This window comes from Carassius carassius, chromosome 40 (assembly GCF_963082965.1).
Source record: "Carassius carassius chromosome 40, fCarCar2.1, whole genome shotgun sequence".
In the NCBI taxonomy this organism is placed as follows: Eukaryota; Metazoa; Chordata; class Actinopteri; order Cypriniformes; family Cyprinidae; genus Carassius; species Carassius carassius.
Genome location: NC_081794.1, coordinates 27612421 through 27637984, shown reverse-complemented (window position 1 = coordinate 27637984; position 25564 = coordinate 27612421). Strand labels below are relative to the sequence as shown.

General features: G+C 37.1%; 1 protein-coding gene across 1 annotated transcript in view; it reads left to right on the top strand.

Annotated features, from left to right (window-relative positions):
* LOC132122494 (uncharacterized) overlaps positions 1 to 25564 on the top strand; it is a 56696-nt gene that overhangs the window by 12769 nt on the left and 18363 nt on the right. Inside the window, exons 2-11 of the mRNA XM_059532832.1 lie at positions 640 to 2972; positions 3154 to 3271; positions 4536 to 5052; positions 5149 to 5595; positions 10111 to 10302; positions 12745 to 12825; positions 12968 to 13080; positions 13158 to 13216; positions 15409 to 15498; positions 22111 to 22154. Of these exons, the coding sequence (XP_059388815.1) occupies positions 858 to 2972; positions 3154 to 3271; positions 4536 to 5052; positions 5149 to 5595; positions 10111 to 10302; positions 12745 to 12825; positions 12968 to 13080; positions 13158 to 13216; positions 15409 to 15498; positions 22111 to 22154 (3776 nt within the window). The 5' untranslated portion in view covers positions 640 to 857. The remainder of the gene's footprint in view (positions 1 to 639; positions 2973 to 3153; positions 3272 to 4535; positions 5053 to 5148; positions 5596 to 10110; positions 10303 to 12744; positions 12826 to 12967; positions 13081 to 13157; positions 13217 to 15408; positions 15499 to 22110; positions 22155 to 25564) is intronic.

Here is a 25564-nt window from a genome sequence, read left to right as displayed (position 1 = left end):
TCATGCAGATGGTCAATTTGGCCTTTCTAAAACAGAATGGCATTGTTAAAAATAAATATTGTAAAAAAGGTAAAATACCTTCAGTCGATTTCATAAAGAGTATGACAATGAAATGCAGTGTGGAAGTCTCTTTTCAGTGGTGTATTTAGTCTCTGCTGGAGAACATTCCCTCTGTTTGTTTAGTATTAGTGTGCATTGGTTAAATGGATGGGGAACGATAGAATAAATGTCATCAGTGAAAAAAAGAAGAGTCAGATGACCGCTGCTGATATAATCAGGTTGCTGCATCTCTATAATTGAATTTCTACTGATATGTCATCATGACAGAGAAATGTGCTCTACTTCTCTGCCATGTTGCTTTGTTTCACGAGTTTTGGATCTTGGAGCAATTTGAGTGGTCCTTACAGGCCCTGTTATTGCAATTAATGTTAACTGGAAATGACACAACCCATGATGTATCCGTGACACCAAATATTTATATAATTTTTGTTCATAAAATCATTTTGTTGGTCAAAGCAGCTTTACATGCATTAATGACATCAGGTTTAATGCTTTAAAAACTTGAAAAAGGAAAAATGTCACAATGTATGTGTAGCACAATTGCAATTTATTAATTGTCTGTGTATTTCCATGTGTTAGGTGCAATGGTCCATGCTATCTCCGTCTGTAGTAGCTGGTCTGGCAGAAGAGGGTATCTGAAGCATCTCAGCATCTCCATGAACTAAAAGTACACTTGCAGACAAGTCACAGAAAATCACAAACTGACCAGAACGGAAAATATTATCCCTGTCTCTCCCTGTTTGTCTCTTCTTCAGTCTTCATCACAGTGTCTCTTTGTGTTGTACTGTTATGACGCCATGTCTCAAACTGGGAAAGTCCTTCATTTGTATGTGGAGGTGAGATCCCCACCAGAGCATGATGGAAAAGGTAGTTCCTATGAGACGACGGTGGAGCAAGACTGTCCCGTTGAAGCTTTGACCAAATTAGCACAGGTGGCATCTGGGATTGCCGCACCTCCCAGCAGCACAATCAAACCAAATGTTAGCTTCATACTGCAGCCTTCACACAATTTTTTGGATTCCCCTCAAAGATGTAGCATTCCCCAGCAGGAACCATTCCAAGCAGTTTTCTCTAGCCTCAATAACAACATTGACAGTAAACTATTCAAACGTGCCCACTCGTCAAACTCTGGACAGACATCTGGCCCTGGGACACCTTGTCGAGCATGCAGCCATCACAAGAACTCTAAACCAGTGCAAGGACAGAGGTCTGTGGTCACTTTCAGCTACATTGAGAAGGCCCATGTTAAAACCGTAGAGAGTCCATGTAATAGTCCGGGTGGAATAAAGGAGGTAGCGGCTTGTCCACGTAAGAGGTGTAGTGACCCAATGTGGTCGCTACCTGTGGAATCTACCTGCAATAATGATCCTTTTCACCAGCACATGGGTTCTACTTTAGATCCCATTGGTCAAGCTGCAACACACCAAGCCCTTAAGGAATTTGGGTCTCCCGAACTGAGGTGTAAGTTTTCTCATTGCTCAGACTGGAGTCTGGAGTTTCATCAACGTAATAGAGAACGATGCCAGTCTTGGGCAGGCCCACCATTGCCAAACTGCAGTGCCTACCGCCATGATCCTGAACCTGACCCAGGCAGGGTAGGAGGTGCATGTGGTGTCCCCAAAAGCCCAGCATCAGATGCTTTCTCATTCCACAACAACCAGCAGAAATCCACCTCCAGGTCCCAAGAATACCCCATGCAGAATCTCAGTTCAAAGCAAGACTGCTCTGCTCCACTCTGTCAAAATAGGAGAAGCCGGGCTGAAGACAGACCTCTGTCAGGGCAAAGGACCAGCCTCACAAACACACCCACTCGTGGTTTAAACCAGCTGAGTGGAAGCAATACCTCTTCAGCTCTGAACAGTCCTGAGATACCCCGCAAAATTTCAGAAGAGGCCACCAAGGTATCAACAATTTTCAATGAGGTCCGAAGTTCTCCTCCTCCCGTTGTTTTCGGGGGCTGGTCTAATCCAGGTAGCACAAACTATGGATATCCTTCTAGAGAAATCCAGTCCTTACAGCATAGTCCAGTGCAACATCCGGCTGTCAAGATGAACATACCTATGCATGAAGACCGTTCTACGACAAATGGGTTTCCTCTGCACCTGCATGAAGCACCAGCTCCTAAGAGCTCAGATTTAAAAGATGACCTGGACAGTCGCTCATTCTGCTCTGTCCCAGATTCTCCAGCCCTCCCGTCTCATCTTCTTCGTCCAAGTCTGTCCAAAGCAGACATGTGTTCTCCACTCCGAGATCCTCGTCAACTTAGAGCTGACCTGCCAGTCTCTGACAGCCCCACTTTACACCGTCACAAGCCTCCACAGTACACTGGAGAGGAGTGGATATCTGGGGAACCCTGGTTCCTGGACGAGGAGGACTGGGATGACCATGTCGTTGCAGAGAGCGTGGAGATCTCCAGGCGGTTGTTTATCGGTCAGAATGTGGATGATTCTCCGGTCAGTTGGACATCTAGACAGCAGTGGAAAGAGCAGGCAAAGAAAGATGAAGGGAAGTTCAGTTTGTCAGAAAAACTTGAAGGTAATCTCAAAAGTAGCAGTCCAGTGTACAGAAAAAGTGTTCAGGTTGAGGTCATAGAACGAGGAGAGGAGAATGTGAGCAATTTGGTATGTGGAGTAGACCACAGCCCTGGGGAAAGTATAGAGGAGATGACCAGGATAACACAACGACAGAGACAGGCAGAATGGAGGAGAAGACAGGCTTTGCTTCTAGGGCCGGTAGTATTTGAAGAGGGGGAGAGAGGAGAGGACGAACAGGGGTTTGGAGATCACCAGGGTTTGGTTGGGTCATCCCCAAGCTCTAGTGGAGTAACGGGAAGCCTAGGAGACAGAGATTGCATCTCACCTGAGTCCAGCCAGAACAGCAACCAATCAGATCACCCATCATCAGGAATACAGGTGAGCCCCTTTTTTATAAAAGCATTCTTGCCTTAATGCTTGAATTCTAGTTATGTTCAACACAGTGCTTTAAGAACAGCTTCAACAAGTCCCTTCATATGAATAAGGCCCTTTGTTTGTAAGTACATAGAGTTCACTGTTTATTATAAGCTAATGAGTTTATATTGTGTGGGTGTTGCAGTCTGATGGTGGTTCTTTAGTGCCAGGTCCATCTCTGCACTGTCAGAAAATTGCACGTGCCAAGTGGGAGTTTCTCTTTGGCACTCCAGCAGAAAACACTGCCAGCAAACAAGAGGAGAGTGAGTAGCCCGTTGACCTCTTTAATATCAGTTTTAATGATCACTTAGATTCCATCATTAGCATAGGCGGAGGGTGAACCAACTCTAGGGTAAGGCTAAAAGCAGCCAAATCTGTTAAATACAAACATCATGTCGTTTTAGGCAAGAGCCAGACAGTGGTGTCATGTAGGCTAATAAAATGTTTAATGGGACTGAATTTGTATTTAATGTGATTACAATTTAATTAAAACTTTAGAAATTGATAATTATGTAACATTCTTTTCCACGGTTATTCAGACAGCGAATAAAATATAGCATACAGAAAGTGACATTATCACTAACTTTAATCTATCCCAAGTTTAAGCAGTCTCAAAAAAAATGTCTTTCTAATCACTGAAGCTGTCTACGCTGCTAAATTAACCTTTTTATTTTATTTATTTTGCATTTTATGATGAGATAATTGACAAGTGTCCAGATTTCAGTCAACGAATACGAGCACACTCAAGAAAGCTGATGAGTTTAAGTGATTACTCATCTGAATGCCTCTGATTGGCCATTGCATTCCTAAACTCAACAGAATTATGTGGGATTGGTTATAATGCACAAAACTTTAAAAATGTTTAAAATGAAATTAGGGGTGCACCGATATATATATCGGTTGATGATTAATGTGCATCTAGTCAGTAAAGCTGGTTCTTTAATCCGCGGTAAATTCCATCAGGTGCGTGATTTCACATAGAGCAGCTGTTACTACACAGACCCGTTGTTAATTGACAAGCTACGCAAATCCACTTTCATTATCACCATTGATTTGCACAGCTTTTCAATTAACAAAGGCTAATCATCGGCCGATATATATCGGTGCACCCCTAAATGAAATACAGTGCAACATGAGCAGATCTTAATCTAATGCCACAATTGACACTTTCTATTCATTTTCACTTTGTTAGCAATAGATTTAATATGTTTGTGCAGGAGTATTTTTGTCCAATTTAGTTGCATTTTTGCCATAAGACCCCATGGCCAGGACAGTGCTTAGCCTTCCCTAGCCTTACACACACTCTGCCTATGGTCATTAGCAATTAAGTGCTGTTTTCTAGGATTAAGGCAGAAATATGTTTAGATGGTTTCAAGTGTATGAAAGTGTTTGTGTGTTCTTGTTTGAAAGTGAAATAACACTGCAATATCACCAAGCTGAAATAGTCATCAACAAAACATTGGAAGTATCCACTGAACCAAATTGATTAAGTTCATAGCTGAATAAATATTTTTGTTATCCACCTAGATGTTCCAGAATCCACCACAGCTCCACCAAGTGGCCACTCCACCCCAATACCACCCTCATATCTGCCATTGGAGGGGCTTGCTCTCAGAGCTAATCATGATGTCCAACACGTGGAGGTGGAGCTAGTGACTCCGCCCCCTGCCGCCCCAGGCACCTCCCCCAAAACGGGCATAATTCGGCGAACTTTGAAATACTCTGAGACTGATCTGGATGCTGTTCCTTTACGATGTTATCGGGAGACGGACATAGACGAGGTGATGTTAGCAGAGCAAGAGGATGCTGATTCAGCGTTTGGAAGCAACCGAAGTGTCATGGGAACTTCCTGTGCTGGGAGCAGTCCTCTAGGAGAGATACCAAATGAAAGAACAGATGGACAGGAGGATGGGGAGGAAGAGGAGGAGGAGGAGGAGGAGGATGTTGCGAGCTGGGTCACTGTCAGGATGCAGGGCGATGTGAGGAGGCTTATGGCTGATCAGCGAGACGAGGAAGTGGAGTTTTACAGCATGATGTTAAAGAGGTGGGAAGTGGCAAACACACATTTATTTTTTTAAGAAACTGTTAAAGATACATTATGGTTTAGAATATCAGAAATAACAAGCATATATTTTTCTAGTCCTCAAGATCATGTCAGTAACAGCCACCCAGCTCTAAAATCTCCCATCCTGGTCCGTGGTCCTCGCAGAAGGTCCGGAGACAGTTTGGACACGTTCAGCCGGCATTTTGAGAACATCATGGAGTCACACCGTGCCAAGGGCACCTCCTACAGCAGTCTGGACAGTCTCAACCCTCTGACTTCTAGCACTCAAACTGTCCTGACCTTTGACCTCCCCACACTGACTCCACAGGTGCAGGGTCAGATCTACCAGAGCGCCCGGCAAATTGTGGAGCTCAGCTTTGCGCCATTGGCACATGTAGAGATTCCCAGCCTGTCAGAGTCAGTGCTGACGATAACAGGGGATACAGATGCCACACGGGCGCCATCCAGTGAACGTCTCAGCAGTGGGTCTGATGACCGCAGTGGACAAAGCTGGCAGAGCAACCCACCACTTTCACTGCCCAGGTTTGTGTAATGTTCATCACTAAAGTGAGCAACTAGATGTTTTGGGTAGGAAAAATTAGTAGTGTGCTCTGGTTGTAGAAGGTCACCTGTGTAGTATGGAAGTATGCCATTCTAAGGGCTTGGCCCGATACTCAACACTTGCGGTTTTGGCAACTTGAGAGCAGGTGCATGCAACAGGAAGTAAATGCACAAGACTGTCCCAGGGCTTAAAAAAGCTAAAGCTCAGTGCCCTTAACACACATTAAATCCAGACTATTTCAAACACCGCTCAGGAGCAGTATGCAAGGCAAAGTTTATCCCATCATGCATCATGTTCTGGAAATAAATCTTGAAACTTTTTGCAGAGAGGTCGCCAAAACCTTCCCAGTGCAAGTTTCATATTAATAATAATAAGATATTACATTTAACTTGGTAGTAAAGCATAAAGTGTTGCACATTTTATTTGTGCAAAGATATGTTTGTTTTATACAATATTTGCAGCTGCTTTTTGTCACTTGATTAAAAGCACCACTATTGTTCAGTTGTGTTGTCTGTTACAGAGACTACTGAACAGACACAAGTTTATTTTAAAATGCAAAGTATTGAAAATCAAAACAAAGCTCTGTAAATGCTTGCATTTTTAAAACATAAAGTATGTCCCAAAGGATGACGAAAAGTTGTAGTATTTGTGACCACTTGAACATTTAGAGGAAATATGTCATGCAAGTAGACACGTGGTCAAAACCGCATGTGTGGCTATTTGGACAAGCCCAGAGTACAGTATAACTGGCCTACTAATGTTATTTGCAATGGCTCAGTTTTTCCAGCAGAGGGAGTATTCAAGCAACTATTTTTTTAAAGTAAAAAATAGTGCATTTTTGTTTACTATGACTTGAGGTTTGGTGAATTTTCAGTAAACAAGGTATGTTCAGGTTATATTTCAACTCATTATCATAACAACATTTTGTCAGATTGATGTGGAGATTACCTGAAATGTTACCCCAATGGTGGTCTAGGGTAACCATGTAAAAAATATAAAATAGTTTGTAATATTTTATGCATTTTATTTATTATATAATATATACACATCCCATTTACAACTTGGTTTGACAGGCTATGGATGAATTGCTTGAGGTGGATTCCAAGCAGTGTTTTCTTTTATTTATCAAAGTGTAGCTAATTTACTGCATAATGATTCTGAATGACCTATTAGTCTGTTGGTTTAACCTTTTCCATCTGCTGTGCCGTTGACTTGACTGCAGGCTTAGTTTAGACAGGTGTGTGTGTGTGTGTGTGTGTGTGTGTGTGTGTGTGTGTGTGTGTGAAGGACAGGTTAAAGGCAAAGCCAATTGCTGGCAGAGAACAGAAGTTACTTCCGCATGGATGACGATGGAGACACCGAACAGTTTGAGAAATTGGATATATTTTCACAATCAGAGAAATGTTGCTCCATAAATCCTTATTTATAGGATGAATAATGTGATGTTCCATTTTTGTATTCTGTGTTTGTCTAATAACATTTACAACAGGTGCGTTTTATGTTATTTGGAGGCACAGTGCAGCACTGCAGTGCAATATTACACTCATCATGTAGTGTCTAAAGTAAACCACTAGGTGGAGATAGTTATTCATAAGTGCTATATGCAAAGGTGTCACTTAGAATCAAGCATATTAGATTTCAAAAGCATCACTATTGCAATTACCCGTATTGATTTAACCACACACATTTAATCAGAAAATATTGTTTAGAAAATACTTATGTTGGATATGGATCAGGTGCAACCGTTTAAGCAATAAAATAAAAACAACATAATAGATTTGCACTGGCCAGCCAACCTATGAATCAATCAAATCCTTAGTTGTCTTATAATGAGGGCTCATTTGTTATGCCAATTGTGTGTGTTGTTCGTTTGGCATGGCAAGAACAGTAGCAGCATTGTGGAGGTGCTTAGCCAAACGTGAAGCCCAGTTGCACAGAAAAACCCAAGCACAACTTTTCTCCGTTTCTCTCTTTCGTTCTATGTTTTGACTTCGTATCCCCTACATAGGTAAGAGTACAGAGAAAATAGTGTAAGGTTAATCAAGTGGAATGAATGTGAATATACACTACCATTCTCCAAGTTTGGGATTGGCAAGTTTTTTAAAAATGTTTTTCAGAGAAGTATTTTATGTTCACCAATGCTGCATCATATTTGTTAAAAAAAAATACAGTAAAAAAAAAAGAACGTCAAATTTAGACTTACTGTAATGCAGTGATTTCAAGTGATTTAAGTTGACGCTGATAAATAACTAAACTTTGTTTACAGCGAAAGAGGAGTAAATGTATTCTTTAACAGTGTGTATGTTATCAAATGACTCATTAATTACTTTAGCACTTTTATAAAGAGAATCATGAGAGAGAAAACAAGTGTTTTGTAAATTTTAAAGTGCGTGTGAACTGAGGAGTGAGTTCAGGGAGAGACTGAGAGATGTTACATGCCACACTGAACTGAGAAGGTCATCAGAGCGTCAACAACATTCACCGAGGGAGAGAAAGCAGTGGGAAACTCATTGGGAAGGAAGTGTCTGGCAGGATTGGAAGCGGTATGGAAATTGCATGATCTTTGGAATAGAGATATTTAATGACCAAAAACAGATTAATTCAAACAGCAGCATTGGTCTCATAGAGATGTCCTCGAACACCCGAGGAGATACTGAGAGCGCAGTCACTGCTCAGGTGGACTGTGAAAAGCTGAGCATTAGTTCAAACATCGCTCCGGTTCAGAGAGTCACATCACAGAGGCGTTTTGGCAGAGATGGGCTGAGGAAAAAAGCCCACTCAGTGTTTTGCTGGCATTGCTCTGCGCTGAAGGAGAGGAGCGTCCTGACCCGCTGCCACACACTGTACAGGTAGAAACTGTTTGGACCGGATGCAGATCAGCACTGTATTGCTGTATTCATTTGTCATTGTCCTAATGAATGTAATATACAGCAGAAAAGACGAGCATAATTGTTGTTATTGCTCATAATTAACAACCCAGAACACCAACAATAGGCAAACAATACTTGTGATCATCATAAAATGTTCAAATGGTTACAGTTAAGTTGTTTTTATTAATGCATTTTTTTTCTCTTTGGGCCTTAGAAATCTATTTCTTCTAAATTCAGTGTTATTTTAGTTGCTATTATCACTATTATGGTTTTGGTCAATATCTTGAATTAGATTTTATTTTTTTAATTTGTTTTTGTCATCATTATCTCAATTATATTTTTATTTTCAAATATGTGTATATAGTTTGAACTAAATGTCAATTTGAGTTTTTTTTTCTACTTCAACCGTAACTAGATTAAAATTAAAAACAGGCTGAAATAAAATTGAAAATGTATATATTTTTTCAGTATTTTTATTTATTTATTACAAAATAGTAATGAAAATGGTTTTAGATGTATATTCAGTTAACCGTAATAACCCAGATATGGAATAAATAGTGATTTGTCTCTTTAAGCAGCATTTATGTTTGTTTCACTCATTTCTGCACATGGCTTGTTTTTCGTGTGGATTTATGAGGTTTTTATTTTTTATCTTATTTGTTAATCTTTATTATGTAACATTTATTTCAAGTAATAGTAATATGAAAAAAAACTATAATAAATAAAATTTAAAAACAATGGTTTTAGAATTAGATTCAGTCAATGTTAGTAACCCAGATATGGAGTAAATACTAATTTACCGCGCTTGTCTCTTTAAGAATAGTTCCTGTGCTTCCAGACGTCTTTGTTTGAGTTTCACACATTTCTGCCCATGGTTTGTTTTTGGTGTGGATTTAGTGTGAGTCACTGATAAGAAGAGGACAGCTGTCCCACGTACATTTATAGAAACCAGAGGAAATCAGATCAATAGGGCTTAATAACAATTTAACACAAATGGAAATGATTTCTGACTGTAAAGCTGTTTGTGGTTATTATTTGGCTTGGTAACCACGATTTATGCCAAAATTCCACTATAGTTACATCAGTGCTACTAGTGTACATCATTTCATATGTGATCACCTTTAAACAATAGAATATTTCTGTCATTTAGTTGAATGTATTTTGAAGGACATTTGTTAAACGATTTGTTTTTGGTCACTGCGTAATTCGCATACCTGAATTTGTAAAGACTTTATGATTATATTATTGAAAAGGTGGAAAAGCTCCCCATACATTTTAGTAAGCTTGTATATTTTATAATGGTTTTTGTGCTTCTTATAGGAAAGAGATGGTGCTTCCTAGTCTATGTCTGTTTTTGTCCTTTAAAAAAGCTAAAGTGGTGCAGTGGTTGTGTAATGTGCCGAGTGTTATGGTTTGAACGATTACCATGCTTATACACTATGTATTTGCATGGTACTTAAAGTTACCATGAAAAAACAACAACATTATTTTCATTGAGAAAATGTAGTTCAGGATTTGAGTCATGTCTTTATAAAAATAAAAAAGAAGCATGCTCACCAGCTCGGCTTTCAGAGGTCATTACTGGCTTCATCACAGCAGAATGATCTTCTTTGTGTGTTTGTTCAGAGAGAAGTCTCCTCGCTTTGCTGCGGACCCAGATTTGGATCAGGAGCTGAGTGAGCGTTTGGGTTTGGGCAGTAATGACACTCTCAGTAACGGTAACCGAGCTGATCTGGACTCTGCCAAACGTCTGGCCAAGCGGCTCTTCAACCTTGACGGCTTCAGGAAGTGCGATGTTGCACGTCATTTGAGTAAAAAGTGAGTAAATCCTTGTGTTATTTAGAATTGCTAGTCTTGTTACTTTATATTTGCATGTGTGCGTGTGTGTGTGTGTGTGCGTGTGTGTGTGTGTGTGTATGTATATATGTGTGTGTGTTCCTGTAGCTCAAGTGGTAAGGTAAGGTTGGGGGTTCGATTCCCCGGGAACACATGATAGGTAAAAATTGATAGCCTGAATGCACTGTAAGTCACTTTGGATAAAAGCCTCTGCTTAATGCATACATTTCATTTAAATTATTAATTTATTTATTTATTTGCACAAGTCATACATAACTTCATTCATTCATTCAATACATGCATGAACGAATAAAAGAAAAAAACCCGAAAATCTTATGGTACCTGTCGCTTATTTGTGCACATCAAAAAAAAATAAAAAACAGCTACTTTATAAATGGATCAACCCCAATCCTCACCCCAAACACCAAGTATTTTCAGTAATACCTTTACACTTAATTATCATCATTTTAAGCGTGTTAGTCATCATTTTTCTTGTAACATTCCTGTATTTTTTTTCTTATACAAATTCTTAAATTTACAAACACTTTTGCAGCAATTCAGTTCATAATCCAAGGTGTTCCATAGTTTAACTCTGTAAATAGACAAACACATCTGTTTTTGTGTAGTACATGCAAAAAGAGTTTTAAAATGATATTGCCTTCTATGGCCATCTTCCTCTGATACAAGAGTAAATAAATTTTGTAAGACCATAGGCAAAACTCTCTGCTTGGCTTTCCACATAAAAATCAAAATCTTCAAGTCAACCAAATCTTTGAATTTTAGAAGTCCAGAATTTACAAATAAACTATTTGTGTGTTCTCTGTAGCCTGTCTTGTTGATAATCCTTAATGCTTTTTTCTGTAACAAAAACAGAGATCTTGTGTTACTAGAGTATGTATTAGCCCAGACTTCTGTGCAGTATCCAAAATATGGGAGTATTAGGGAATTGTACAACATATGCAATGAAAACAGTCTAAAACATCTTTAACCTGATACAAGACCCCAATACTTTTACAAACTTTACTCTTAATATAAACTGTGATCTTTCCAATTCAATTTATCATTCAAAATAACACCTAAGAATTTTATCTCATTAACTCTTTCATTTCCTTCAATTGCTATTCTTACATTTTCATTCTTTTTACAATTACCAAAAATCATGTATTTTGTTTTCTCCCAATTTAAACATAATTTGTATTTGTCATACCACTTCTTAACCTTTCCCATTTCTGAATTTATATATATATATATATATATATATATATATATGTATATATATGTATATGTATATATATGTATATATATGTGTGTGTGTGTGTGTGTGTATATATGTAAATATGGTACTTTTACAATAGTTTCATTTGTTAACATTAGTTAATGTTATGTCAACTATTAGTCTATATATTTTTACAGCATTTATTTTCGTTAATAAAAATGTTAATGTTCATAATAGTTCACAGTGCATCAACTTATGTTAACAGATAAAACTTTTGATTTTAAATATATTAGTAAATGTTAAGATTAATAAATAATGTATTTAAATTAATAAAATTATTTTTATTGTTCGTTAACTAATGTAAACAAATTTATTATGGAAATGAATTATATAGAGAGTGTGTGTGCAGATAACGTTTAAGTTTTTCTTTTAGTTTAGTTTACATTTTAGTTATTTTGGTATGTGCTTCCTTCATTTTAGTTTTTTGTATTTCTATTTAGGTTTAATATGTTTTTAATTCATTTTTAATACTTAAACTTATTTCAGCCAGTTGACAAGGCAACATTTCAAATGTTCATTTAGGTTTTTCAAGATTAAAAAAAAAAAAAAAAAAATTTAAATCTAAAATTTGTTATTTCAGCTTTTTCATTTAACAAAATTATTTTAATAGTTTCAATTAACTATAACAATAACACATCTTAGCAATATATTATGCTGTAATTTTCTTTTCTTGTGTATTCATGCATTTTATTTTATTACATTTATCTATTGTGTCAGAAGTGGAGCAATTCATTACATTTTTTTTTTTTTAATACATTACTTTTTTTGGAATATCATGCGCTCCTGTATTGTTCAGAATAAAGCCAGGAACATGTTAGAAAGTAAATGCAGTCAGTTTTGATTTCCTGTTGTCTTAAGTTTCTCTCTGACCTTGTGGTTTGTCCATCTCTGTGTCCTGTGCTGGTCTCTGTGCCGCTTTTGGCTGGATTTCATGCAGCTTTTATTCTCTAGCTCTCCTTCTATTGCTCACAGCGTCTGTACTTTAAGAGCTCTTCTCTCTCTGACAGGTGCATCATGGGAATGTTCATCCAGCTGTGTATCTCTGACAGGCCTTGGTCGTGTCTGTCACCCTTCCTCTCGTGTCTCCCTCGCTTGTTCTTACATTGTCTTCCTCTCTGACTGTCTTTTCATATCTGACTCCTTTTTAGCAATGACTTCAGTCGCCTGGTGGCAGAGGAATATCTGCGCTATTTCGATTTTACTGAAATGACTTTGGACCAAGCACTAAGGTCAGCACATTAAATATGCAAATAATAAATGCAAAAAAATAAATAAAAGATTTCGATTTAATTTTCAATTGTTATGACATTTGCTTATAATATTTTTTCATCATTGTGTGTGTTAATGTCGGGGTATTTTGTGTTTTTTCAGGGCATTTTTGCTAGAGTTTGCTCTGACGGGTGAGACGCAGGAGAGAGAGCGGATCTTAGCACACTTTTCCCGTCGATATGCACAGTGCAATTCATCTCTCTCGCTATCTGAAGGTACAGCTCTGTCTCTGTATGTGTGTTGAACAGACCGTACATGTGTGAATATGTATTTGTGTGGTTGTATCTCACAGACGGTGTCCACACGCTGACCTGTGCTCTAATGCTGCTCAACACAGACCTGCATGGCCACGTGAGTCAACTCTATCAAATCACTGTATTATCACTCCAGCACACAGACAACAGTAAAACAGGGTCAACTCTTCATCTCAACACACACATCCAATTTTATTATTATTATTTATTTATTTTTTTGTTATTTTAGTGTTTCAACTTATTTCAGTTAGTTGTGAAGGGAATATTTCTCATTTTTATGTTTTGTTTGTTTTTCCATGTTATTTATTTTAAAAAAAAATGCATTTAACTTATTTCAGCTAACTAATTAACTAATTTTAGTACTTCCAACTTAATCTTATTTTAGTTAGTTGTGAAGGCAATATTTCATTTTTTTTATTTTTTTCATGTAATTTATATTAAGTTTATGTATTTCTATACATTATATTATAGTACTTCAACTTAAACGTACAGTATTTCAATAAGTTGTAAAGACATTTTCATTTTATGTCTTTTGGTTTTCTCTTTAGCTTATGTTTGTTTTAGTTTTAACATTTTTAGTAATTCAACTTTTTTTTCAGTTTCTAACTTTCAGTGTTTTTTACATTTAGGTTTTACATCAAATATTTATTCGTATTATGATCTTTCCTTTAATTTAAGTTTAAAACAAACCAAATAGTTATAGTATTAGCTGTAAGTTAACAATAGCAACACAGCAGGAGATTAAAATCAGTACTGATTTCAGTACAGTTTACCATTAACATATTGATAAGCTATTAATGCAATAATGTAGTAAGCATTAAGCACTGTTTTTTAATATATTGAATCAATTATAAGTGTAGTTTTAAAATACAATTTTCTGTATCATTTGAGAATGTAAGCTTGTCATTTTTTTGAAAATGCAAGGGGAAAAGGATTTTTAGAGCAGCAGTTTTTGATTTATGAAGTAAAATAAGTTGCTACCATGTTGCTGACTATATTGATTGTTTAATTTTTAAAATCACACCCATGTGATAGTTGTAGTTCTTATGTCACAACTTCATGTTTTTTAAGTGCTTCACAGATCATGTTCGACGTGTGTAATTTATGTTATAGAACAAAACATAAAACTCTGTTATCGTCTAATCTAAAAACCTAGTTGAAATACTCAAGGGATCCTGTAGCGAATTATCCCTTCCGGCTTGGCCTATAATTGATGTCAACAGCTCTATATGCTCAGAAATACTGTTGCAAACATTAATTCTGATTTCTATCTCGGTTTGTAAGAACAAAATAAATAATAAAAGAAAGAAAGAAAAAACCCAGAATGGCTCTTAATGTAACTCTGTGGAGTGCAAGCGTTGTTTAACCCCTTCAGCACTGGAAGAGGCAGAGATGTCTGGATGGATCTGTGGTCTGTGATCACTGCTGATGTGTGTCTGCTGGCAGGATTTTAAGCGTGGCTCCTGTGCTTTTGTTAAAGCGAACACATGACGCCTGTTATAGGCCAGACTCGCTGTCGCCATGGTAACAGGTTTCTGGTCCTGATGAGAGCTGTGTGCGATTTCAGCTTTGCTCTGATGAAACGCCTCAGTCCACAATATCAGATGATGTATTCCAGAGCCTTTCTGCAGCTCCAGACATTCATAAATTCATGCTCGCGCAGCTGAAATGTAGGACACCTCATGCTGACTTTCAGAGGTGAAAAATGCCCCACTCTGACATCTCATCTGAAAATGTGCAATAAGTTACAAACTTACACACTTTTTGAGCACCTTTTAATGCATCATAAGCCAAATCTGGTGATGAAATGTCCTGGAAATATTTTATAACAAGCATTGGTATAACAATTTTGGTTTACATAACTAAAACTAGGTTTATTTTTTTAGGTCCATTAAGTTTTTCTGCATTATGGTATTGTCTTCATGACTAATAAGCAAATTTTCTGCCAATTTCGTATTGTTTTTACAAATACATTTTACAAAATAATAAATACTAATAGATTATTATAAATACTAATACTATAGATAGATAGTTTTGGTCCTTTTAAGTATTTAAAAAATATTGTTTTTGCAAATAAATGTTTTTTTATTTAAAAAAAAATGGTATCAAAATATAATATTTAAAAATAATATATTAATATTTTATCATTATTATTGTATTTGTATTGCCTGTGTGTATGTGTATACACATGTATTTTATTTTATTTAAAAATTCTCGCTATTGAATTCTGTGTTATTGCGCAGATGAAGGAGGACCATAAGCTGGTGTGTTGGTCTTTTCTGTTGGCAGAATGTTGGCAAGCGAATGTCCTGCACTCAGTTCATCGGGAATCTGGAAGGACTGAACAGCGGACATGACTTTCCTAAAGAACTCCTGAAGGTACTGTATATTTCATAAATATTCCTTACTAAAGCTGCATAGTGAAACCGTATTGTTTGCATGATTGTAAATTGTCCACAGAGAAGATCTGCATGTCAATAGACCATCTTTAGTAGATGATTTGAGATGTTCAGCAGGTGTGTTGTTCGTACCTGTGTGTGGTCATGTGACCGCTGTGCTATTATAGCGTTCAGTGCTGCTGTGTGTGATTTTGAAGCAGGAGAGATCTGTGTCCCGGTGGGAAGCGGTGACTCTTTAGTAGGTCATTTATTGGTTTATATTATTAGATTAGTGCTGTAATGTCATTGGTAGGAAACGGGGATGTTTTGCTTCCATTCATTAACCCTGCAGACACATTCTCAACGAATCAGATGAGTTCTTGAGTTAATACTAATGAGCTAAATGAGGTTTCGATTAATTTCAGGACCGAGAGCGGCTGCTCCGTGTGTTTAATCTGACAGATGTTTTCAAGCTCCTTCAGGTCTTTAACGATATTCTCAATTGTTTTTTTGTTTTTTTATAGAAAAACCGACAAACAAGAGTAAGAATATTTTTGCATTAGTGAGCTACAGGGAAGGGGATGTTAAATGTGCGTAAGTTTGTGATGTGAATGTGATTTTTTTTTCATGGTTTTGATTAATTTTTTTGATAATTGTCATGGTCATCATAAATATAATGTAAAAAATATAATTGCATTTTAATTGTGTCATGCTGGGTTTATTTTTTACATAGGAAGTGGAAAGTCAAGTTGAAAGCATTGCATTGTGGGATACTTTTTGTGCATTTTGCACGTTCCGTGCAGAAAATGTATATGCACATTAAATGTACTGCATACTACAGTCATAGACAGATAATCGTGATTGTATGCTATTCTGAATGTAGCAAATCATGGCTTTGCTGTTGGTTTAGTCTGGTTTGCACTGACCCGTCCTTCAATAGTGGCCTCTTTGCAAAGCCGCATCGCAATGTGACTGGAAAAAGCCAGAGACAATCCTGTTTTCCATGGCATGAATCCTTTGAAATCTCTGTGCTCTGTTAAAGCCGCAGCAGTGAGCTTTATCTGAGGAGCTGCTTGTGTTTCGGTCCTTCATCTTGTTGATGAAAACACTGACTCTCGCTGGGACAGAAACCATCTGAAGAGCGATAGACGAAGAGAGGGAGAGCCGATGGAGATCAGTCTGTGTTCTTGCTGTTCATGCCAAGTGTTTTAAATCAGGCTCTATAAAGCTTTTATGATGAAATCTCTATCTTTTCTTTCCCTTTGGCGATCCTGTTCTCTGTCCCTCGCAACATCAGTCCTTTCACTCTTGCCTCCTACTCGCTCTGGTTCTCTCATTTATACTCAACATCTGAGCAGGGTATCTTACATAAGCACATTTCACTCACACATTGTCATTTAAAACAAAGCTGTTATTGTGTGGTGCTAATTATTGGACAAACAGGGTTATTGTTTAATTGTTTTGGCTCTAAAATCTGATTGGATGAGCTACTACTTTCAAAGAAGATTTACACACACCAGTTATACCACAAAACCAGTTATAAGGGTAAATTTTTACAAAATTACATCATCTGAAAGCTATATATATTTATATATATATATATATGTATGTATACAGTATAGATATGTATGTATGCATCTCAAAAAATGTAAAAATATTGTGAAAGTTTTTTTGTAATTTATTTCAAAAAGTGAAACTTTCATATATTCTATATTCATTACATGCGAAGTTAAACATTCCAAAAAAATGTTTTGTTTTAATTTTGATGATTAGAGCTTACAGCTCATGAAAGTCAAAAATCCAGTATCTCAGAATATTAGAATATTTCCTAAGATCAGTCAAAATAAGGATTTGCAAAACAGAAAAGCTCAAGTTCTTTAAAGCATGTTAATTTATGCAATCAGTACTTGGTCGTGGCTCCTTTAGCACAAACTCCAGCATCAGTGAGGAGTGGCATGAAGCGAGTCTTCAGCTCAGATCCACTCTTTCTCATCTTTCTCATGTAAATATCCCATCGATTCCATATGGGCTTCAGGTCAGGCATATTGGCTGGCCAATCAAGCACAGTAATATCATGGTCCGCAAACCACTTGGAAGTGTTTTAGGCTCTGTGGGCAAGTGCTAAATCCTGCTGGAAAAGGAAATCAGCATCTCCATAAAGCTTGTCAGCAGATGGAAGCATAAATTGCTCCAAAACCTCCTGATAGATGGCTGCATTGAGCTTGGACTTGATAAAACAGTACGGTCTAACACCAGCAGATGTTACCTCAAATGCAAAGATGTTCTGTCTGTGTGTGCTGGGTGAAAGACGATGCATTTGTGCTTGTCTCTCACACGTGGGTTGCTTGTAGGCTTTTGCACACACTAGTGGAGTGCTTGAAGTGCGTCGTCGTCATTGAGACGGAGGGGCAGGACCAATGCTGTGGCACTGATGGGGTGGTCACAGGCTGACGGCTTCCCATTTTACTGAGGAGATAATGACACACGGGGGGAACAATTAGCTCTCTGCTGTTGAGCAAACTCCCTCAACTCAGACTGAGCAGCTCATCGCTTTGTAAAAATGCAGATCACTTTTGCCCAAGATATATTTTTGAATATGTTGAAGTATGATGAATAATAAATGAGCCATATTTAAATGCATCAGCAGTTCAAGTGCAAGTGTAGCAGTATAAGAGCCGAAGACATCATTGTAAATCAAACAATATCCTCAAAATATTTAATGTTAAAATATTTAACGTTATTGGATAAGGATTTGGAAATGTATTTATTATTTTTATGACTTAATTCACTATGAATTAACTCGAAATATTTCAAATAAAATTTGCTGAAAATGTTTCATTTTAAAACCATACACATTAGTAGTAAATATGTACAGCAAAATAATAATAAATAATTAAAATAATTAGGCTATAGATCGAATAAAACCTGTTAAGAAAGTCATTGTAATTTACACCAAATTAAAAGAAAAGAAAAACATTGCCTTTATTGTAATGTGAAAAAATAAATATAAATTATTATTATTTTTATATGTAATTTCATTTTTTTTATCTTGATTATGGTGTGAGATATGAGCTGGGTTTGGTTTAATGAGCTTCACCCCCATCTCATCTCAATGTGTTTTTTTTTTTTTTTTTATAGACTATTTTTATAGATTATTTTCCAGTCACACTTGTAGTTTTATGTTGTTCTTTTTGTATTCATCTCTCTCCCATAATAATTCCATGTCCTCCCCTCTCTCTGTCCCACGTCTGGGCACAAGTGCTGAATGATAATCAGCATTCAAAGCGAAGCAAGCCTTGTGTGTGTGTGTGTGTGTGTGTGTGTGTGTGTGTGTGTGTGTGTGTGTGTGTGAGAGGGAGCTGGATCGCTGTGATTGGCTGCCTGAAACCTGAAAGAGAGAGAGAGAGCGAGCGAGCTTGCAGTCTCCTCCGACTCTCTCCGTGATAGAGACCTTCCATCTGCAGAGCCTGAAAGATAAAAGAGAGCGGCAAAGACGGCACTGGACGACGAAAGGAAGTGGACATTTTCTGATCTATGGTCCACGGACACATATCTGTGACTCAGGAGACCGCATCCACACGCACTTCCTAAAAAATTTGTCAGACCTATCATGGATCCCAGATGGATTGATGGATAAATGGATGCAAAGGGAACGATCCACATCTTCTGAAAGCGCTTGGTCTTTCCAAGAAAGAAACCAGCTGAAGCTCAGAAGCAACAGGCTCCCCTCTGTCTTTTTTAATTGATTTTTATTTTTTGCGTGCTGAATTTGTCTCCTGGTTTGGGCCGATGCAGGTGTCTTTTGTCAGAGCGTCTTATGTGTTTCATGCTTTCTCCTGGTTTCTGTTTTGCTCATTCCATCTGTCAGATCCCGGCTGTTCTTTCACACTTCTGAAAGCTTTACTTACCATCTGTGGCATCACTGTGTGTGTGTGTGTGTGTGTGTGTTTGGCTGCTCACTGGCTGCAATGTTTAGCTTGTAGAAGTTGGTGTTTGTCATCGACTGTTACATATGTTCAGAGTACACAAGGGAAATATCATATATTTCTGGATCGCTGTCCTTTTCATTTTGCTCTGAATTACTTGATTCCCAGTCTTAGCATCTCACAAGCGTAATGTCTAAAGTTTTGTGGTATTGTCAAACAGATGGTTGCAGACCCTTGTTGCGTCGCCGAACATGTTTCATATTGCTTTCATGTTAAAGATTAGAAATTAAGACGTCTGTCTCCAGCCAAATATAGTTTTAAGTGATCGCAAAGACTACAAATCTGTGCTAGACTTACAAACCTGATAAAAAAAAATTACCTGTAACACTTATTTTACTCATCAGTCGATCTAAACACTTGGATTTTCCTTCGTTTTTAAAACAGATGTTTTTGCTCTTTTTGTTTTAAGAGTTACCTCATCTGTTAACAGAGGAAGCCATGTTGGTTTTTTCATTTTTCTTGGTTTGAAGATTCACATTTATCCATTTGGCAGATTCTTAACCCAAAGAGATTCACTAAAATCAGTTCTTGCATTATCTGGGAATCGAACCCATGACCTACAGGAAAGCTCTTAAGCTTTTTTTACTTGAACATTTGATGCTAAACATTGGAGTGAACTCATCTGAAGATCCAAACCCCGACTGGAGTTGATTATTTCCCATAGTGCACCACAGCCTCAAACATGATTGGAGTGAACAGTCTGCACTCGGCCGGGCGCTTGCGCTCCCGCTCGCTCTGCTCAGTTCGATACGGGCGAGATTTCCGTATGATGGACCCGTTTCGTTACCCACGAACACCCAGATCCCGATCGCTCAAACCTCTGGCATTTCCGGACTTCATGGGAAAAGCTCAAGATGGACAGAATCACCCTCAGGCCCGCAAGAGGAAGAGGGTAACCTTGTCTCTTTCCAACACTCACCTGGTCATCTGTACTTGTCTGCTGCCCAAAAAGGCCAAAAAATGACATGGATGGACCGTGCAGCCACTTCTGATCAGATAAAGTTCAGATTTTGTCTTTTTAAATAGCATGCACTCTTAAAAATAAGTGTTTTATTGATATTAAGGCTTCCATAATGGAACCTTTAACCTCCATAAAACATTTCCACTGTTTATAGTGGACATAGCTAGAGAATCCTCCCTGTTGCAATGCTTTTTTTCTAAGAGTGCATCAAACTGTAGTGTTCTTTTAGGAGTGCAGAAGCTTATAGATTGCCTTCAAGCTTATAGACATGAACTAAAAGAAAAAGCAACTTCCTATCTCTAGCTTAATTGGTTTTGTTTGAAATGAGCATTGGTGGGGAGATGCTGTTCTTTTGCCCTGAGGGACAGAGAGGGTAAATTTGCTCTCTGTTGCTGCCGAATTTCTAGTACACACTGAGATTATTAGCTGTTCATGCTGAGCTTTCTTTTTTTCTAGATGAAAGGACGTGTGGAGGGAATAATATGCTTATTAAAGTCCTTCTCTCATGCATATTTTAGTTTTGCATCTGAATAAGGACTTCTATTGCTTTTATATACATCTTATGATGATCTCTAAGCCAAATCATGCAGCTATAGGCACAGTCTTTGACTCTGTTGGGGAATCAGTGCAGATAATTAAATTGCAAACCCAGGATTCCACTGTGACACAGGTGTTTGATGACTGGCGTCCACACAGACTCGTCATTTACACCAATGATGTGTTAAGTGCTAATGATCTGAGGAGACTAACAGCCATCTGTGATCTTTTTTTTTAGCTCTTTTATTAAAAGAGCAGGTATTTTATTTGTATTTTTTTTTTTGAATTATTTGTATTTTTGTTTATTTTTTTTATTTTAAATGTTCTTATTTACAAAAATTTTATCATCTTTTTATAATTTATGTTATATTTCTATATTATAATTATATTTTTTTTATGATTTAGCTTCTTATTATTCTTCATTATGTACTGCCATTTAGAAACAAGTACAAAAACCGACCGAGCTTAAACACTGCTCTCTCATGTAAATTTATGGTTGGAAAAGGTTTGGATTATTGCTTGTGGAGTTAAACTGATGCTTCACTGATTGTTAGGTATTGATGTCCAGATTAGCATTTACAGTATTTGTGTAGACATGTGTGGCTTTAACTAAATCAGATGTTTATTTTGAAGTCATTTGTCACAGTCCGATTATGATGATACTTACAGCAGAATATATATATATATGTGTGTATATGTGTATATGTATATATATGAATGTGTATATATGCATATGTACGTACTATATATGATGCAACTCCTTAGCCAGTCTGTGAAGCCAAACATGGTCATTGACTGCTCAGGTGTGACTTACTGACTCTCTCTCTCTCTCTCTCTCTCTCTCTCTTTCTGTCTCTCTCGCTCTCTGTGTCTCTCTCTCTCTCTCTCTGTGTCTCTCTCTCTCTCTCTCTCTGTCTCTCTCTCTCTCTCTCTCTCTCTCTCTCTCTCTCTCTCTCTCTCTCTCTCTCTCTCTTTCTGTCTCTCTCGCTCTCTCTCTCACTCTCTCTGTCTCGCTGTCTCTCTCTCTCTCTCTCTCTCTCTGTCTCTCTCTCTGTCTCGCTGTCTCTCTCGCTCTCTCTCTCTCTCTCTCTCTCTCTCTCTCTCTGTCTTTCTCTCTCTCTCTCCGCAGGCCCTGTACAACTCTATTAAAAATGAAAAGCTGCAGTGGACAATGTAAGTGTGATTTTTCTTCCAGTTTTAATTGTGCAGTTTTGTTTTTCTATCTAATGTACATAAGTTTTATTTTTAGTTTAGTGTTACTTGTTTTAGTACATCAGGTTAAACTAAATAAAATGAGATGCGTTGCCTTGGAATGAAATGTGAAATAAAATACGTTTTCTACATTTTATGTAACTTAAAGTTATTTTAAAAGTTTATTATTATTTATAATTTTTTTAGTTACGTGCATTATAGTTACGTTCAGTGTATATCAGACGTTTTGCTCATTTGATCATTTAGCAAGACAAAATTGCACGTTCAGTCACTTGGAAAGTAATTTCTTAGTTTAATAGCGATGCTTTATAACTGTAATAATAATGAAATAACTGTAGTAAATTTTCTTAAGGATGAAGGATATGAGTGATGTCATGGGGAGGAAATGGCATAAATAGTGAAAGGAAAGCAGTTTCAGTGTCCGAGGCGTTGGATCTGTGTGTTGTTTTGCTAGAAACAATAGTGTGTGAGGGCTGCCTATTCTCTCTCTATATTCACACACACACACACACACACACACACACACACACACACACACACACACACATCAATTAAAGACCCTGACTTTCTGAGTGCTGTTGCTATGGTTACGGTTCCATGGATACCACTGCATAGTTACGGCTAGGCTGTGTTTCATCGATATGTATTCACCCGCTCGCTCTCTCACCGTGCACTAACCTCATTCTCATGTTCAACACTCATCCGCGCGCCCACACACACCCCAGCGCTCTTTAAAGGGTCCCGCTCTCATCCTGAGCAAAGGTGAACCCACAGCCTCCTACTGCAGCTCCCAAAATAGCCTCATCTGTCCCCCACTGAGCTCATGAACAAGAGCACAGCGGAGAAACGCCGGCCCGTCCGTATCCAGCTGCTCAAACTTAGATCTGGGATCTTGTTTTTATGCTTCTGTTGCAATATTATGATGTGAATTCTGCTGATTTTAATGAGCCACCGAGTTAGCGTTGTCTAGCCAGCTGACGAACTCAGAAGAGGTTTTCATCAAAATGATGGGAATGACTTGCATGCATTTGATAGTATGAGTTCAAAAAGACAAACAGATCTGTATGTTTTGCATTGACCAACTGAGAATGAAGTATACCAGCAATCCAATCATGAGTTTGAGCTGTTAAATATTTTTATATAATCTTTGTTAAACTTCATACAAGTGCAATTTAATTCAACCTACCCTAGTAAAAGGTCATTTTGATCACATATGCATGACCTTCCATTCCATTCAGAAGTTCGGTGTTGGTAAGATTTTATGTTTTTGAAAGCCGTGTCTTCTGCTCACCAAAGCTGCATTTGATTAAAAATACATTTAAAACAGTAAAATATTGAAATATTATTACAATTTAAAAACGCATTTTTTTGTTTGAATATAATCTAAAGTATAATTTATTTCTGTGATGCAATGTTGAATTTTCAGCATAATTTCTCTAGCCTTCAGTGTCACATTAGCCTTCAGAAATCATTCTACTATTAGAAACATTCCTGATTATTATCATTGTTGAAAACAGTTTTGTAAATTGATACATTTTATTTTTCAAGATTCTTTGAATAGAAAATGCAAAAGAACAGCATTTATTTGAAGTAGGAAATCTTTTGTATTATTTTTGTATCAACTTTTTTATGTTTTACTGTCATTTGTGATCAATTTAATGCATCCTTTATGAACTAAATAATAATTACAAACAAATTTCTGAACAGTAGTGCTAATAATTTTAGTAAAAATGTTGGCAGGGCAAGTGAAAATCTGCCTCACTGGCCTGAGTGAACCCTGCTGTTTGTCAGCCAGGAGTGTTAATTAATTGCTAATCTCATGCACTATATTAATCACAATGTCACATAATGATCGATAATCAAGTCATTTTACCACGTCTGTGAAAGAGAAAATGAAGAGAGACTGGAAAAGAGAGACAGATTCTAGAGGAAAGGAAAGAGCTGTATTGATGGAGGTTCAAGAATTGAGCAGTTTACAGTCAGTAAAGGAAAAAAAGACAGTAGACACATGCAGCATGTTCAGATCCAGTGCTATCTGCTGCTGAGCTCATGCACTTACTGTTAAATACAAAGAATGCAACGCTGAAAAACAGAGAGATGGTGTGTGTGTGTGAGAGTGTGTGTGAGAGTGTGTGTGAGAGTGTGTGTGAGAGTGTGTGTGAGAGTGTGAAAGAGAGAGTGAGAACGGTTCTGTCCAAAACAGGCGCTGCTGTTTTCCCAGCATGCCGCTCTCTGAATCTAATCATTCTGCCCTTTTCCTGATTACATGCTTCACCCTGCTGTCTGTTCACTTCCTCTGCTTCAGCTCTCTGTTTCTGTCTTCTAGAGCTGGACGATAAATCGAGTATTGAATGTAATTTTTAATCATTTTTAATTTGTGACATTGAGAATGTTGCAACAATTCTCAATGAGAATGAGAATAATTGAGAATGACAATTGAGAATGTTCAAATTTTCAAAGATTAGTTTGACACTTTCAGAACTGTTCATGAAGACTTTGTGACAATTTTTCAAACGTCACGATATAATTGTTTCAGTCTAGTGTTACAATTAGTGTTCCAGTTACAAATGTTACCATTTTAAAATGGTAGAATATTAAATTGTTAGTATAACCTGTTGATACTCATTATCCTTGATCTTGTTGTCACTTTAACATTTTAGCTTTGTTTACTCTACCATTCAAAAGTTTGGGGCCTGCAATATTTTTTAAATGAATTTTCTCTCATTAATGTTGTGTTTATTTGATCAAAAATAAATGGTAAAAACTGCAATAATGTGAAATATTTTGGGAATATTTGAATACATTGTAAAATGGCATCTATTCCTGTGATGTGCAGCTGTATTTTCATCATCATTACTTCAGTCTTCGGTGTCACATGATCTTCAGAAATCATTCTGATTTGCTGCTCAAGAAACAGTTTTGATTATTATCAATGTTGAAAACCATTCTGCTGTTTGATATTTTTGTTAAAACCAGGACTGTTGAATATTAAGTTCAAAAGAACAGCATTTAGTTTAAGCAAATTTTTAGAGCATTTAAAATACATTTATTGCCATGTTTGATGAATTAAATGCATCTTTGATGATTTAAAAGTATCAATTTATGTAAAGAAAATCTTACTGACCCCAAACTACTGAAAGGAAGTGTACATTTAAATAAAGATAATAAAATAAGTTGCCATAAATTCAAATTTGAGTTGATCCCACCCCCCCCCCCCCCCCCATACTGTTTCTGATGGAAATAAATATTATTCTTCATTCCAATTATTACCAAGTTGAACACTTTGAATCTAATAGGTTGCAAATGGATATTTGGTTGAAATGAAATAAATAAGTAAACAAAAGCATAAATTATCCAGATTTGATATGTAT